At 40.3% G+C, this 17,264-nt stretch overlaps 1 protein-coding gene and 1 long non-coding RNA gene across 9 annotated transcripts in view; one reads left to right on the forward strand and one right to left on the reverse strand.

The window, feature by feature from the left end:
• Positions 1 to 17,264, forward strand: part of SCN8A (sodium voltage-gated channel alpha subunit 8) — a 100,880-nt gene that overhangs the window by 69,963 nt on the left and 13,653 nt on the right. For 5 of the 8 annotated variants that reach the window (XM_072134751.1, XM_072134755.1, XM_072134754.1 and 2 more), the window contains exons 16-21: positions 1,231 to 1,587; positions 2,377 to 2,841; positions 3,414 to 3,531; positions 4,452 to 4,606; positions 5,336 to 5,509; positions 10,366 to 10,488. In XM_072134751.1, the coding sequence (XP_071990852.1) occupies positions 1,231 to 1,587; positions 2,377 to 2,841; positions 3,414 to 3,531; positions 4,452 to 4,606; positions 5,336 to 5,509; positions 10,366 to 10,488 (1,392 nt within the window). The remainder of the gene's footprint in view (positions 1 to 1,230; positions 1,588 to 2,376; positions 2,842 to 3,413; positions 3,532 to 4,451; positions 4,607 to 5,335; positions 5,510 to 10,365; positions 10,489 to 17,264) is intronic. The other 3 variants (XM_072134757.1, XM_072134758.1, XM_072134759.1) reach the window with 1 other exon arrangement.
• LOC140117740 (uncharacterized) overlaps positions 1 to 17,264 on the reverse strand; it is a 49,272-nt gene that overhangs the window by 23,563 nt on the left and 8,445 nt on the right. Inside the window, exon 2 of the long non-coding RNA XR_011853074.1 lies at positions 5,414 to 5,551. This is a non-coding gene — a long non-coding RNA (uncharacterized lncRNA). The remainder of the gene's footprint in view (positions 1 to 5,413; positions 5,552 to 17,264) is intronic.

The following is a 17,264-nucleotide window of genomic DNA, read 5'->3' on the forward strand; positions in this document are numbered from 1 at the left end:
GAGTACCAGCTCATTTGCTGAGTAATCTGCCAACAGTTCATATACTCAGGCAAAAGCTCATATAGTCAGCATTATTGGTGGGCATTACCTTGGCGGTGGGCAAATGCGAGAGTCTCTCCGCTCTCAGGATGATGCGCCGGCCTCGGTGATGTCATTTTGTCGCGCGAGGTTCAAAGCTTGCGCATGTGTTATTGTACACGTCTCCTACATTGTAAGAAGACGTGACTGCGCATCACCAGGAAACAAAACACAGGGAGCACCATAGTTTAGGGAACTTTCCCCGCAGCACACCCGACCATGTGTCGCGGCACACTAGTGTGCCACGGCACACTGGTTGAAAATCACTGTACTAGAGTATAAGCCTAGTTTTTCAGCACAAAATTTGTGCTCAAAAACCCTACGTCGCTTATACTCGAGTCAACTAAAAAAAAATAAAGTCAAAACTCACCTTTCTGACGTCACCCGTAGGTAGACTTCTGTCTCCGATGCTTTGGTGCCACCTGCAGGGGCTGGGCTGGCTATATGCTACAGGGGCTGGGCAGGCTATATGCTACAGGGGCTTTGCAGGCTATATGCTACAGGGGCTGGGCAGGATATATGCTACAGGGGCTGGCAGACTATATACTGTGAAGCTGTGACAATGCATTTCCCACCCTCGGGTTTTCCCAGTTTTTTGTGTTGAAATTAGGGGTCTCGGCTTATACTCGGGTCGGCTTATACTCGAGTATATACGTTAATTACTGGTCATTATTTCTGACGATAATCAAATAATTGGACTCTACAGACCTTTCTAGGATCCTTCTATTTTTTTTCAGGCTTATGGTAAATTTTGAAAAGATCTCCAAACCTCCCAATCGTTCTGGACCAGCAGCACAGGGGGAGACAATGGTCAGGGGAGCTGCTAGGGAGGCACAATATGAATGGGCTTTTATATGAACTGTATCAAGGGGGCTACAATGTGAGGAGGATGAGGCACAATGTGATTGGGAGATGGAGGGCACTAAGGGGGAATTATGTTGTATGGAGGTGGAGTAAGGGGGCGGAGTAAAAAGGATAGCTTGAGGCGAAAAAAATTTCTGTTTCAATTTTTTGTCCCTCTTTTGCTGCTATGAAACTTAGGAGGTATGGATGTTTCCACCACAAGTAAAATTGCAAAATGTCAACAAACGCACGTATTAATAAAAGGGTTATTATGTACATTTACCAGTGATTGTTGTGTTTTACCAACAGCTGAGAGTCTTCAAGCTAGCCAAATCCTGGCCCACGCTAAACATGCTGATCAAAATCATTGGCAACTCTGTTGGTGCATTGGGTAACCTGACTGTAGTGCTGGCCATCATCGTCTTCATTTTTGCTGTGGTGGGGATGCAGTTATTTGGCAAAAATTACAAAGACTGTGTCTGCAAAATAAATCCAGACTGTGAGCTACCCCGCTGGCACATGAATGATTTCTTTCACTCTTTCCTCATCGTTTTTCGAGTTTTGTGTGGAGAATGGATAGAAACTATGTGGGACTGCATGGAAGTCGCGGGACAGGCTATGTGTCTGGTCGTCTTCATGATGGTTATGGTTATTGGGAACTTAGTGGTTAGTATATCCATTAGTTTTACATCTATGGTTAACTTCATTTTTATGCTTTTATAACATAGAAGCAAAATGTGTTTCTGAGGTAAAACTCTTCTAGTTGCCCATGGAATCCAATCAGAGCTCAGCTTTAATTTTATAAACAGCTGTGGGAAAATAAAAGCTGAGCTCTGACTGGTTGCCAAAGGCAACTAGAACAGTTCTGCTCTAAGAGACTTATGATAAATCTCCCCCTTTATGTATATGCTGAGCGTATGTGCCAGGAAAGCTCCTGACCTATACGTTCAGTGTATACATTGACATATACTGTTAGTGCTAGTAGACAGAGGTATAGTTTTTGCCTCTGTCTCCCCAGTATATGTTGTATACTGTGCAAAAAGCTGGATGGAAAGATGTAGCAATCCATGCCTTTCCATCATGTGAGCTCAGCGGAGGACATTGCACTCCATGGGGGGCGGAAGCTGCAGTACTGCATCCCCCCAGCCCTCCACTGAGCTTATACATCACCCATCAGGAGGTACACATGTGGTCTTAGCAAGAAGAAGAATCCACTCAATAATATAATGTGGCGCTGCATTTTTGGGTTTTTGTGACTAAAAGAGGCGTGGTTTCCCTTATCTCGTCTTGGAAAGCTCACTTGCATTTTAGTGACTGCATAATATGCTGAAACATCACACGTCTATTGCACACATGCAGATATTTACATGATGTATACTAGTACATATGTTGCTTAAACTAAGTTTAACATATTTATCCTCTTTATTGTTCATTTCAATTGTCGCTTTCTTCTAGGTCCTGAATCTGTTCCTTGCTTTGTTACTGAGCTCATTCAGTGCAGACAATCTGGCTGCCACCGATGACGATGGAGAAATGAACAACCTTCAGATATCAGTCATTCGAATCAAAAAAGGCATAGCTTGGATTAAACTCAAAGTACACAACTTCATACAAGCACACTTCAAGAAGAAAGACTCCGATGAAAAGCCTTTGGATGACATGTATGAGAAAAAGCACTGCTTAGTGAATCATGCCGGGGTGGATATCAATCGAGATATGGAGTATCAGAAGAATGGCAATGGCACTACCAGTGGTATAGGAAGCAGTATGGAGAAGTATGCCATAGATGAGGATCACATGTCCTTCATAAATAACCCCAACCTCACAGTCAAAGTGCCAATTGCAGTGGGAGAATCCGATTTTGAGAATCTTAACACCGAAGATTTTAGCAGTGTATCCGATGAAGAAGGAAGTAAAGATGTGCGCGCTTTACCATTTTGTCTCAAAATTAACTTGTACTTTAAACCCTTAACACCAATGGACTTTTTCCATTTTGCGTTTCCATTTTTCACTCCTCCCCCCAAAAAATCCCTAACTTTTTTTATTTTTCCATGTAGAGAGCTGTATGAGGGCTTGTTTTCTGTGTAATAAATTGTACTTCCTTTTGGGAGTATTTCTTTATTCCACACCATTTACTTGGAAGCGGAAAAAAATTGGTAAAATGTAATTTGCGCCATATTCTTGTGGGCTTTGTTTTTATGGTTTTCACTCCAAATGATACCTCCACTTAATTCTTTGAGTTGGTACCATCATGGGGATATCAAATTCATATTGTTAATATCATCTGTAATAGAGGTCACAGGCTTAGGGCCCCCTTTGTGATGCTCTACTTTTTCAACTTTCAGATTTTTTTCACTTACACAACAGTAATTCTGGCATCATATCACCACATATGATTATTATAACTATAGACCCTTATGAAATTCTGTAATCTGGAGTCTTGCGACTACGCAGTTTACTTATTTTACTAATTTTTTACTTATTTTCTGTAGAAACTTGATGACACCAGTTCTTCAGAAGGTAGCACCATTGATATCAAACCAGAAGCAGAAGAGGTTCCAGTAGAAGTGCCAGAAGAATATCTGGATCCAGATAACTGCTTTACAGAGGGTGGGTTTCCATACTGTATTTAAAGGGGTTTTTCCACGAAGGAAGGTTAGAGCCTATCCACGGGAACAGTGAGCGCATCGCTCGGACTGTCAGCTCCATATAGATTAGAACGGTCATGCGCAGCCGTCTGCTCCATTAGTCTGATCGCAAGGTTATTGTGAACATATAAAAATCTTTGATGAGATAAAGAACGGACCAGATTTATCATAATTAGTGCACTATGTGCAGTTTCCCTCACTAATGTGCAGAGTGCCCCATATTATCAATTACTGACGCAGGATTTTTATAGTGCACCCTTTATATACAGCGTGCAACACAATTCGGGCGAGTCGCAGTAATAAATGTGGTGCACGGGCCAAATTGGCTCTGGAACGCCCCTTTAGGTGCAGAATTTTGTGACATGGTGGACACAGCGCAGCTGTGCCATAAAACTGGCGCAGACACTTCATAAACACATGTTCAATCACTTTGCACGTTATTTATTTAGTTATTATTGCTGCCTACAGCATTCAAGGGTTATGTCAGTATAGTGTACTGTTGCAGTAACCCTTTCCCTGCGTGGCCTCTGTGGCCTAGGACACATGAGATATTTCTTGGAATCTGGGAACCATGACTTTGGATCACTGTCATCTCAAAGAATCTCCTAATTTTAAACTGTGTTTCTAGGGATCTGGAGATGTTTAAAGTGACAAATTTAGTTGAGATTTCCGTGGCACCTAGAAACATAGTCCTCAATTTATATGAAAGAGGAGATGCTCTTTCAGAGTACAAATAAACCTTAGATTCTGGGTGCCAGGGATCTAAAGTTATAGCTGAAAGTTCAGTTAGGGTATAAGGTTGCCCAGTTATATCATCTATATTATATGTTCATAGCTTGTTTCACTTTGATAGTATAATATAAGAGCTTTCTTCTTGTGCAGGCTGCGTGGCACGTTTCAAGTGTTGTCAAGTCAGTGTAGAAGAAGGCATTGGAAAGAGTTGGTGGACCCTCCGGAAAACCTGTTTCCTTATAGTGGAACACAACTGGTTTGAAACCTTTATCATCTTCATGATCTTGTTGAGCTCTGGGGCTTTGGTAAGTGACTGATTTGGCAAGCTCTGTGCAGCGCTGCATAATCTGTGTGCGCTATATAACTAAAGGAATTATTATTATTTATAATTAAGTGTTATTTTTATACTTATGGCGGCTTAGATAATCTTAGAAGAGATTTCTTTTGTCACAGACATGGCTGCTATCCTGTTCATCTGATTGACATATAAAATATTGTGCAGACTCCCCCCAACCCCCCCCCCCCCCCCACCAAAAAAAATAGTCAGGGATGCTGAGAGTTGAGCACTGAAATGAAGTTCCTCCCACCCCAAAATGCCCCTTTCCCTGTTATTGACCTTCAACCAGAGATATCATAACCAGCTCTCCCAAAGTCTACTACATGATGTCAGTCACAGCAGTGGGGATAGTCTGAGGTGGGGAGAGCTTGACTTCAGTGCTAAACTCACCATCTCCATGACTTTATGAAACCAATTTACATCTCAGTAGATTTTCTGTATGGTGCCAAGCACTGGGTCATGAAACGTGATCTGGAAGGTGTTGCGTAGCTTGACAGCATACTGGTACGGGTTTATAAGGTCAAATTCTGCTAGCAGGTTCCCTGTAAAAAAGTACACCCTTACCACAATGTGCTGACCTCTTATTATGCTGTTATTGGAGCTATTGGATTAATCCACTTTAACCTATCATTATTAATAATGATAATTAAATAATAATTATAACAGAATGTTACAATCATTGTATCTTTCTTGTCAGGCCTTTGAAGATATCTACATAGAACAGCGCAAGACCATCCGAACCATTCTCGAGTATGCAGATAAAGTGTTTACCTACATTTTCATCCTGGAAATGTTACTGAAGTGGCTGGCCTATGGATTTGTCAAATTCTTCACGAATGCCTGGTGCTGGCTTGACTTCCTCATTGTTGATGTATGTATCATTTCATCTTTGTCTTAGAAAAGTGAAGGAGCCCTAAAGATAATGCATACGTTTATTTCTAGTAGCTGTAAGTTTCCATTTCAAACGATTAACAAAGTATTAGATCCTTTTACATTATGCTTTGTGACATTTTAATGTTATTTAGTTAAGAACTTGTCTTTGGTTAGAATGAATGGGAGCTTCCCCTTTACATCTAATATTATTCAGATATCTTCCTCTAAATTTACTTTAATAACTTCATATGATTCGTAGTGTGTTATTATTAATTAGATGGTCCTCTGGATGAGAAGCTACTCTATTTAAAGTTAAAGGGTTTGTCCACTTAATTGATTTGGGATGTGTATGGAAAAGTTATACAGTTTTCCAATATACTTTCTGTATCAATTCTGTATCAATTCTCTGCTTGCTGTCACACTATAGGAGCCTTCTATGTTTACTTCAGTGAATAGAAATCTGTCCATGGTCTAGTGAAGGACATGCAGGTGCACAAGGCGTTATATCACATGGCTCTAATTACTCTGATACTAACAGCTCATGCGTCTGTGTGTCCATTACAGGACCATGGACAGGTTTCTATACTCTGGAAGTAAACATAGAAGCAGAGATCTTGGAAACTGATTAATTGAAACAGAAAGTATATTGGAAAATTATATAACTTTTCATTACACAAACAAAATCAATTATTTTGCTGAAAGTGGACAACCCTTTTAACATTAAAGGGGTATTCTCATCAGGGCATTTACACTTCATTTTACTCATTTGCCATATGTAAACATTTCTTCAATTGGATGTTATTAAAAAAAATGTTTCTGTGTGAAGATAATTTCTCATAAATGTAGTAATGTTGTCCCTTAGAAACGAGATGGTTTCCTCTGAAACGGCCACGTCACACTCTGGCAGCGGTGGCCAGACTTGCGCTAAAGAGTCCTGCCGGACCACCAGGGTCCAGCAATCATTACCACAGGACGGCTGTGCAACACGTAGTAACTCCTGGACATTTCATATACAATAACCTTTCGTTTCTTTGTGCAATCCCTCCAGCAGAGGTGGTCGTATCCGAGGAAGCTATCTCGTTTCTAAGGGACAACATGGCCACATTTATGGGAAATTATCTTCGGACAGGAACATTTTTTTTAATAACATCCAACTGAAGAAATGTTTACATATGGCAGATTAATGAATCTGAATGTGAGTGCCCAGACGAGAATACCCCTTTAAGATTAATTTTCCAAAGTAAAGAAATTAGCATAACTGCAAATCATTATATTAATTCATATCTAACTAATATTGATCTTATAATTAAGCTACTGAATAACTGAAGAATTTTAAAGAAAATTCTCCTTTTGGAGAAGATATCACATATTATCTACATTAAAATGTAGGTAATATATTTAATATATTTTTTGAAGGGAATCTGTCTGTAGTTTAGACAAAGCTTGGTAATAGCCTAGGTGTGCTGCCTTTGCATATTTTGCTGTGTATTATTTTTATTTATATATAAAATAAACTAACAAAATTGCAGGGCTATTCTTCTCAATTAAGTGGTTTCTGTAATTATGTGATCTACAGCCCCTCCTCTCTGCTTTTAAAGGGAACCTGTCAACAGGGACCTCATTTTCACTTAAAACAGGATGCAGAAGCCCATCATACCTGCATTGCAAATATGTCTTTCATCTTTTTCTAAGCATTTGCGTTACAATATAATTGTGTGTTATAACTTACCTTGCACCCTGACAGAATCCTCTGCGTAGTCCTAGGGGTTGGGCTTTGGTTTGGATGCATTTCAAAAACCAAAACATGACTTGTCAATGCTGCAGACTCCTCAGCTCTGGGCCCCCAACTTTGTGCTCCTGTGCAGCTCCTCCCTCCTGGTTCTTCACAGAGGTCACTGCCTGGTGAGCTGACAACAGTGCCGGAGGGAGGAGCTGTACATGAGCGCAAAGGAGGGGGCTGAGAGCTGAGGAGTCTGCAGCACAGACAAGTCACATGTTGTTTTTTTACAAACTGTAGCCCAACCTCTAGGACTACACAGAGGATTCTAGAGGGTGCAAGATAACTTATAAAAACAATTATATTGTAATGCAATTGCTCAGACAAAGCAGAAAGGCATATTTGCACTGCAGGTGTGATGGGCTTCTGTAACCTGTCTTTAGTGAAAATGAGGTCCCTGGTGACAGGTTCCCTTAAATGACAGCTTTAGTATCCAGAAGCCTCTACTGCATTCACTCAGAGCATAGGAAAGGGGCTGTGGAGTAGCCATTCATAAAAAGCTCATTTTAACAGTTCAGTTGTAACTGACAAAAGACACTAAAATATGCTTAAACAGCTCCTCAGACTTACTACCTTTCTCTTTCTCTCATATCCGCTCTGTGCTCCCAGTGTACATGGCTGGTAATTTTAACTTTAATTGTTGGAAATATTTAACTTCTATTATAAATATCTTGTGCAAAGGGGGGATTTCATTTTCTCATAATACAGGATAATTTGCTTTTGTGTATGCACTAGTGGATGACATATTGCCTTAAAGTGTAATTAAACTTTTTTTTCACTGCATACATCGATAATGCAGATAATAATAGTAAACCTTGTATTATGCTATATTGAAGAAAACTCTGCTTTTCTTTCATATTTAAGCAGTTTGTGTAAATCAGCTTTCTGTCCTGTATCCACTGATGACTGAGAGATAAAGGAACCTGATAAAGTGTATAATAACATAAAGGGAACCTGTCACCACACCTTTTCATATATACAGCCAGTGACAGGTCCCTATAGAGCTTCACGTCATGGGAGCAGGGTGACATCATGACATATCCTTTAGTCTTATAACATTAACACCATGCATTTATCTGACCACATGAAATCAGAGCAGCCTCCATGGACTTTTACTCCTCCCCATCCTCCATGAAGGGTGTTGTGATTTCATGTGATAAGATACATACATGGGGTAGATGTTGCAAATGTTCCAGGACCTTAGATGATGTCATCCTGGTCACATGACTTTAAGTGCCCAGTGATGTAACAGAGCTCTCAATACAACAGAATAGCCTTTCAATCAGGAACAAGGAGGCAGAGCAGTGCAACTAAATTTTAATATGCATGACTCAATTAGTGTGAATGCCGCATATAAGCTTACAAACTGGTTTTTGTAACATTGCAGCAATGGAAAGAAACTATTTAGGGATAAGGACATACATTTGTAATGAAGTCTTTATTTTGGGTGGGTTCCCTTTAACTCATTACAGACAGTGCATGAATAGCCAGAGCTTTATCATCAAGGTAAATAGTCTATAGTTATGGAAAGAGGTATTCATTAGCCTCCTTATCTATCTGAAGTAGACAGTTTTCAGAAGTCAAGATGAGCAGACCTGGCATTCAAGTTCAGGTCAATCCTAGCCATGGCTATTAGTTGGGGGATCCGTGTATAATCTGGTTATATGTCTGGATCAGGTGGCCAAACTTAAACTTGAATGTCAGGTGCTCTAATCTTGGAAGCCTGATAAATACACTATACAAAAAAAATGAGAAAGGCAAACAGACACAGACTTACTTAATGAATATATTACAATGTTTTCTATTATCACCTGCAATATTAATTTCTCAATAAAATTGCTGGAATAAATGCACACCTTCTGTAGAAGTTTAAGCACTACCACTGTTATATGGCATAGGTTTACAGATGGTGACACGAAGATGGAACAAACCTGTGTTCTTAGAAATATAATATTTGGTTCAGAATGTGAGCTATAAACTATTGTCTTAATTAACCATTTCCAGTTTTACAGGACTATTTGTATTTTGTATTTGTTATGTCCCACAGGTCTTACTCTGCAGAGAATTCACAGTGTCAAGTCCATAAGAAAGAACCCTGTTTAGTCCAAAAAGTAATAGACTGCAACACAGACTTGGTGACAGTACAGACTGTAAACATTTCTATACACAGGTCTCTATATGGCCATGCACATTAAATCAGTATTAGCCGATCATACTGATTTCAGCAAGATCGGCAAATAATCTTATGTGTATGGGAGGGTCCTAGGCGGATGTTGGAAATGGATCAGGTAGTTTTAACACATGACCCTTTTATTCTAAAGAGAGATAAGTTGTCAGCCGTGGTGTCTGGCAGGGGCTTATTCCCCTCGGTCTAGCCATGCTGGGCATGTATGGGAGTTATAGAAGGGTAGATCACATGTATGTGGGGATTGAGAGGAATAGTAGAGCATGAATGGGGGGTTGACGTAAATAGTAGCTGTAGGCTGAATGAGTATTTGACTAACTCCATTAGATCATATTAGAGAGTAGTATCCAAGGGTAGGCAGCTGTGTTATATCACTGGTATAGGTCTATTGTTTCTTCTACTTATCGAGTTTCTTGTGTGTAGGTCACTTTTGTTGATGTTGTATTTTATGAGGCCAACAAAATGTTTAACACAGCCTGACACAGGTTGAGTTACACAACACACATCATCCGATCCCCACTGCCTTATTTTTAGGAGGCCTGTCCTGTATATGTTTATTTGTATTCTTTCTCACAGGTACCTTTAATTTGTCTGGCTTAATTTAATGGGAGCAGCTGTAACCAAGAGACGGTGATGGGCCAGGGTAAGAATTATTGTCAGCTCCGCCTTGAACGGTCCTGTATGTCTTTCCTCCTTGTGGGTCCCGCTTTACTCTCATGTATTTCTCCTTCCTGTGCTAACTCCTTTTTTTAACCATGTTTCCTTCCAGGTTGCTTCTGTCCCATGATTTAGACAGCTGGGGCCACCAGTGTTGAATCCAGGCTGTACACTCAGTGTTAGGCTTTCATTCTAACAGTCTGGAACCTCTCTTTGCTTTTCTGTTTCTGTGTAGGTATCTTTAGTAAGCCTTGTAGCTAATGCCTTGGGCTACTCGGAACTAGGTGCCATTAAGTCCCTTAGGACCCTAAGAGCTTTGAGACCCCTAAGAGCCTTGTCACGATTTGAAGGGATGAGGGTAAGATGCTGAAAGCAGCTGATCCTTCTGCATGCGTACGGAGCAGTTTTCAGCATGCTAGAACTGATCAAACTGGATTGAAATTCCGAATTCATGATGCAGCTGCTGACTTCCTTATCCCTGCACCCTCTGCTAAAACAAGGGAGATGCATTCAGCTGCCTCATCACATTAATACTGGCCAAAAATGACATATCATTCGTAGTACATTGTAACATTGGCTGTTCTCATGTGGCCTGGCTTGTCTCCAGCACCCAGATGGTTTCCCTGCTATATCTCTATAGGGAGAATCACCAGGTGCAAAGAAGAGGAATTTGAACCCTTTGCAACTCATCTTCAGAAGTTGTTTTGGATATTATCTGGGGATCTGGGTGTAGATGGCAGAAATTTAAAGAACCTTGTCCTTGTCCAAGATTGAATGGATAATTAGTTCAATCATCCAATTACAGAGAGTTTCACCTCTTGGTTTAATTCATCTTGCTGCACCTTGTTGTTCTCAGTCCAGTCTTATGAAGACTGGAAGGCTTGTCTGACAGCGAAGCTTCTTCACTTCCTGCCACTTCTCTCTCTTTCTCTCTCTGCTTTATGGTGCCCTGTGCTATTACTTTGGCTGTAGGAACCTAATCGGATCATTAAAGCTAGTTATTCCAATGCTTTCTTTAATATTTTGGAATATAACCAATTTCTGCAGTAAATGGTAATACTTAACATGCCTCAAAGACCATAGTTTGTTTAGATGGAGATGCTGGTTGTGGGTTGTCATAAGTGAAATGTAACCATTTTACTTTTGTCACATGTAGTATAACAAAAAATGAGTTCGCATTTATTTTCCACAATTTGAATTCATACCCAAACTGCACTGAAATTGTCTGATGCTTTTGCATGGTCATTGTCCATTAATCCTTCCAAGTCACTCAAAGACTAGGTTTGTAGAAGCCCTGTAGAAGTCCTTTGCTATTCTTTTATATTAAATCTGCTTCTATGTTTAGTGCTATTTCTACTAATGTTTTGCTAGCTTATATGAAGTGTTTTTACAATCACATGTGTTTAAAAAGGTGCTGGGTGGTGGAACAACTGGCAGCCCATCCAATCAGCTTTTTTCTATTATGTTGGAAATACCCAGAAGCAGTCAGCTCTGTCCGTGGTATAGCAACTGTGCAGGCTCCCTGCAGGAGCTGTTCTCATTAGGTTACATTCACACAACCATTGGGGGAAGTATATAGTCCCCCATAGGGCAGCAATGGTGCGGTATGGTGCAGCACACATGTGGCACCATACCGTACTCGGGGAAAAGATAGGACATTTCCTATATTTCCCCATATTACGGCACCGTGTGCCATGTATCTTTATGGAGTGGGGTGCGGGTGAGCAGCGCCTTTCCTCCTCTTCCGTGCACCGACGTGTGCCAGTCGAACAACGGTGCGTTAGTGTGAATGTAGCCTTATACTGCATATAGGTGGTGTCCGCATAGACTCTACACATGGAACTGTCTGCTTATAGCTCCATCCGTAGTGTGCAAAAGCTTAAAGGGGTTGGCCTCTTTACCTCATGTTTCATGTGTGTAAGTGCAGGTGGCAGGATATTAGGTAATGTAAAAGTAAAGCCTCCTGGTTCACAATGTCTATTACTTCATCTGCTGTCATTCCTGACCATAAAATGGCAGCAGATGGAGGGTCATGGGACTTCTTACTGTCCATGACCAATCTACCTTCCAGGACCTTATGATACTATTCATAACTACAAACTTAAGGTCCTGGAAGGTAAATTAGTCATGGACATTTAGGGTCACGTTACCCTCCATATTCGCCCATCTTATGGACAGGAATGGCATCTGATGAGGTAAAAGACAATTCTGAACCAGGAGGCTTTACTTTACTTTTTAAGAAAACAGTGCAGAACATTTCATAAATGTATATTGGTAAATTACCTAATATCCTAACCCCCACACTTATACACACATTACAAACTACATGAGGTGGAAAGGCTAACCCCTTTAAAGGAGTTGTAGTAATTTGGGAAGTTATCTCCTATCCATATGATGGAGGGTAACAAGGTGATAGGTTAGGCTGCAACTACTGGGACCTTACTGATCACAAGAAAGGGACTCCCAGGGACCTGCCTCTCCATTAAATTGTATAGGAGCAGTCAAAGATTGTACTCCCATTCACTGTCAAAGTTTTTGGCTTTCTTTGGCTACTCTTATAAGATTGAAAGGAGTGGTGGCATGCTTTCCTGCCATCCACCCATTAGTGAGAAAAGGACCCCATTCTACAGATTCCTGAGGATCATGGTTTGGTTATTGTGGCGGTTCCAGCATTAGGGCCCTCAACAATTATCTTGTTTTCCTCTATAACTTCCTAAATCGGTACAACCATTTTAAAATAAGGGTGTGCCAGATGTTATACCTCCACCATTCACCTATTAATGACTTATCCTATGGACACCTCATTTATAGTTTTGATTTCTAAAAACCCTTTAAAAGACTTTTTGAGCATCAAATCACTTCCTTGAATAGAAGAAGTAATCTGAACTGAGAAAAATTGTAGCAATTTAGACGTTCAGATTTGCATATGGAGTAATAAGCCCCCACACGCTTAAGAAACTCAGCTGCTGTCTCCTTTATAACCCTGCATGTCTTTACGTTTCCGTTGCTAAAGTTAAAATTTATATTTGGTTGATTCCTGAAAATCTATATATTCTCCGGAGCATTACTAATTTTCTCAGTAGACAAACCTGTATTGTACAGATCAGATACAGAAAGGCGTTTCCAGTAGAGTTATGCTCAAGTTCTTAGCACTGTAATGGCCGTAGAAGGACATCTACAACAAGCATTTCAGGCTCTGGATATCAATGATATCCATGGTTTATAAATAGGGGTTACTTTCAGCTTACTTCAACTAGGTTTCTTCATTCATATCGGGCACCTGATTATTCTAGATTAATGGAGTTCTTTTCATGGGGTTATATGCCTTCCTCTAATACATATTGAGGCACATTTACTAAGGGCCGAGCTCCAGTTTTTCTGTCGAGCTTTGCATTTTCTTTTAGGTGCAAACTTCTTGCACTGGTATTTTAGAAGTGCCTGCGCCCCATTTGTGTCACACTTGACCTCTTGCAGTGCAGCTGCACTAGGCATCATTTGACACAAATTAGGGAGAGTTCCGTTTGGACCGTGCGCCAGATTTAACATGCAAAGTCCAACACAAATGTGACGCAAACCCTATATTAAGGGTGCACCAAAAAAAAAGTGGTGCACTCTGCCGGAGCTGTGCAGGGGGCGCCAGATTCATGAGGAACGAGCGCCACAAATCCTGAACAGTTTGCACTGTCCTTGGTAAATGTGCCCCATTGGATGTGAGATCTGTTGGTCACACATGCTAGATCTTAGTTTTAGTTTTATTCCCTTGCTGATTCTTTCTTTGGAAATCCCTCCTTCTACAATGTGCTTTGCGTGTGCTTTCCTCCTAATCTATGGCCCATTCTATATCTGAGTTACCCATGATCAAATCTATGTCATATGTAGCAGGACAGCCAGCTAGGTGAAGGAGTTACACACACTTTTCAGCTGTGAAACAACAGGATGATTTAAAGGGGTTGGCCACTTTATCTCATGTTTTTTTGTAATGTGTGTGTATGTGTGGGGGGCAGGATATTGGGTCATTTACCAATATACTGTATTAAAATGTCTGCACTGCTTTCTTGAAATGTGAAGTGAAGCCTCTTGTCTTTTACCTAATTAGCCAGACTTTCCTGTCCATAAAATGGCCGCAGATGGAGGATCATGTGATCTGTAACTGGCGATTGTTTATGGACAGAGATCACTTGACCTTCCATCGGAAGCCATTTTATGGACAGGAATGTCTGGCTGATGAGGTAAAAGACAAGAGGCTGCACTTTACATATCAAGAAAGCAAAGCAGAACTTTTAATACAGTATATTGTTAAATGACCCAATTTCCTGCCCCCCACATTTACACACACATTACAAAAAACATGAGATAAAGTGGCAAGCCCCTTTAAAACCTCCTGTCGTTTCACAGATGAAAAGTGTGTGTAACTCCTTCACCTAGCTGGCTGTCCTGCTACATATGACATAGATTTGATCCTGGGTAACTCAGATATAGATTACAAAGTGGTAAAAGTGGCCAACCCCTTTAATTAAGTTAAGCTTAGCTTTAGTAGTTCCCATTTAGGAAGAAGATTCTGAATATTAAAAAAAAATCTGCCAAGGGTATCCTTATTGTTCTGATAAAGTGAACAAAAGCATAACTGAACACAAGAATAATAATAAACATTTATACTTCGCCATCATATTCTGCAGCGCTTCACATATCATGGAGTATATATGCACATAAAATAAGACATAAGAGAGCACTGAGGTCCCTGCTTACAGTCTGAAGATGAACATTGAGTAAGTTGATGGTGCCTGCAGGATTCTGAAGTCACACTTATGCAGGGCTATTGCTCTATAGCAGTTTCTACAAAATTGGAACCATACTGTTATGGTAAGCAATTTATTCTTCTTATAGATTGCTTTATAGAGTCTTAAGGGCCATTCATGCTCACCTGAAGATTTTGAAAAGGTGTTGTGCAAAGCCAGTCTCCATAAGGAGAACAAATCCTTTCTTATCTACATCTATGGCCTCTCAACAGGCCAAACAAGTTCCCTCTGTACTGGCAAGATGTAATGGCATTGAAACAGTGCTGTCTACAATTAGAAGTCTATTAATTCTGGAAGAGACTCACAGGTTGGGCTATTATCCGACATCATGTCACTAGGCTTCTTGAAATTCAGAAATTAATGTATAGGGAGCTTTCTTATTTAAGCTGGCACTGGAGGTATAGTTTTCCTTTTCCTACTCTGGAAAATGTGTTAGTCTTTATCATACTGTTCTGGGAATTGCAAGTTATGCCATTCTTTTAGTTTCTTAAAGGCAATCCCTTATCAGAATGGCCAGCACTTAATGCTTATAGTGTTTAATAATTAGTCTGTTTTATTTTCACATCTATAATGTAAATACAGAGAAATGTAAAAATTAAACCTAAAGCAGCTGCCTACATAGCCCATGGGGCGGGCCAGGGGTGCTAAAAATTTTTTGGAAGTTGTGGGGTCATGAGATCCTCTTCTGCCCCCAGCAGCGCCTGGAGATGTCACTGGTGGAAGTGACCTCCTAGGCACCACTGAAGCCATGATTTAGCGGCGGAGATTTCCATGACTCTGAGCACTTTGAGCGATGTGGAAAAATGTGTATGCCACGAAAGCACTTGACATACACGCTGAACATAGGCATGTACTGTCAGAAGGAGGCCTCCATTTAATCAGTAAGCATTGCATGAAGTTGGAAATATAGAATGAAAAGGCATAGTGGACTATAATATTTTATCCTGCTGCCTGTTATAAGAAAATGTATATGTTAAGCAGAGGCCATGAGAGGCTATGCGGATGGATGTCACTGTATAGTGTCCATCCCCAGCCTCTGCTTTTTGTACTCTGTGACTGTTCTCTCAGTGATGTTACTTGCTGCTGCAAGTAACTTCTTGCTTCCAGTATTTGCTCCCCTTCCCACTTTCAGGGCTGAGGCACTGAATATGCAGTTAGCGAGTGTTATAGGCTTGCCTAAAGAGATGGGTTTTAAGAGCACGTTTGAAGCTTTGGAGGGTGGGTATTAGTATGATAGTCCAGGGAAAGGGGACTGGAGCAACTCGGGATAAGTCCTGGAGACGTGCATGAGAGGTTCGAATTAAGGTAGAGATTAATCTAATATCACTGGCAGATCGAAGAGCACGGGAAGGGCGATAGACTGAGATGAGAGATAGGGAGGTGCAGCATTATTCAGAGCTTTGTGGATGAGGGTTATTATTTTAAAGTGCATACGGAAGGAGAGAGGCAGCCAGTGCAGTGATTGGCACAAACTGGAGACATCCGTGTAGAGTTTGGTCTGAAAGACGAGCCTGGTTGCTGCATTAAGAATAGATTGTACAGGAGAAAGTTAAGCGATTGGAAGACCAATTAGTAGGGAGTTACAGTAGTCTAGCCGAGAGTGAATAAGTGCAACAATTAGCATTTTAACATTTTCTTGTAATATTTTATTTTATTTTACATTTGTATCCCTTCCCTGTATGATATACTATTTTATGTTATATAAACTATACTATAATTCTAATAATATTAGAACTAGGGGTAAAGTTTGGGATGTGACTTTAAAGAGGCAGACAAGGTGTATCCTATAGTTCCAATGCAAATGTAATTATTTTCAAAAGAATGTCATCACTGCTCTGCCACTGGTATATCCTTATTCTATCTGTATCTAGTAGGTGTATAAGAATGGGCACATTTAATGATAGAAAGCATGTGAAGTGCAATCTTTGAATCATTACATGTTCTGTAGTTCTTTGTGTTCTCAGCTTCATGTTAACTTACTCTCAGAAAGAACTACCATGTCTCTTTTAAGTTTGTTTTCTCAGTGATATTAATGCAATGAAACCTGCATGCAATATACTAACTGCCAATGCAAAAAGTCACATAAAAGCCATGTTCCCTGCCAGTGTGACACCACATAGATGGCAAATCTGGACATTATAAATATAAGTGAAATGTAGTGAATGGTGAATCATTTAAATGTAGAGTGGAATTGTTTAACATGACGACATAATCCTTTCTCAGGATCTGTGTACTGTAATATAACAAGCTATTTAATAGAAGGTTTGTAATAGATACATTTCTGTAGTCTTAGACTCTCTGCACTTGATGCAGAGCCACAGCCATTCCTCAAGCCTCA

The sequence above is a fragment of the Engystomops pustulosus genome, chromosome 2 (genome assembly GCF_040894005.1).
Source record: "Engystomops pustulosus chromosome 2, aEngPut4.maternal, whole genome shotgun sequence".
Lineage (NCBI taxonomy): Eukaryota > Metazoa > Chordata > Amphibia > Anura > Leptodactylidae > Engystomops > Engystomops pustulosus.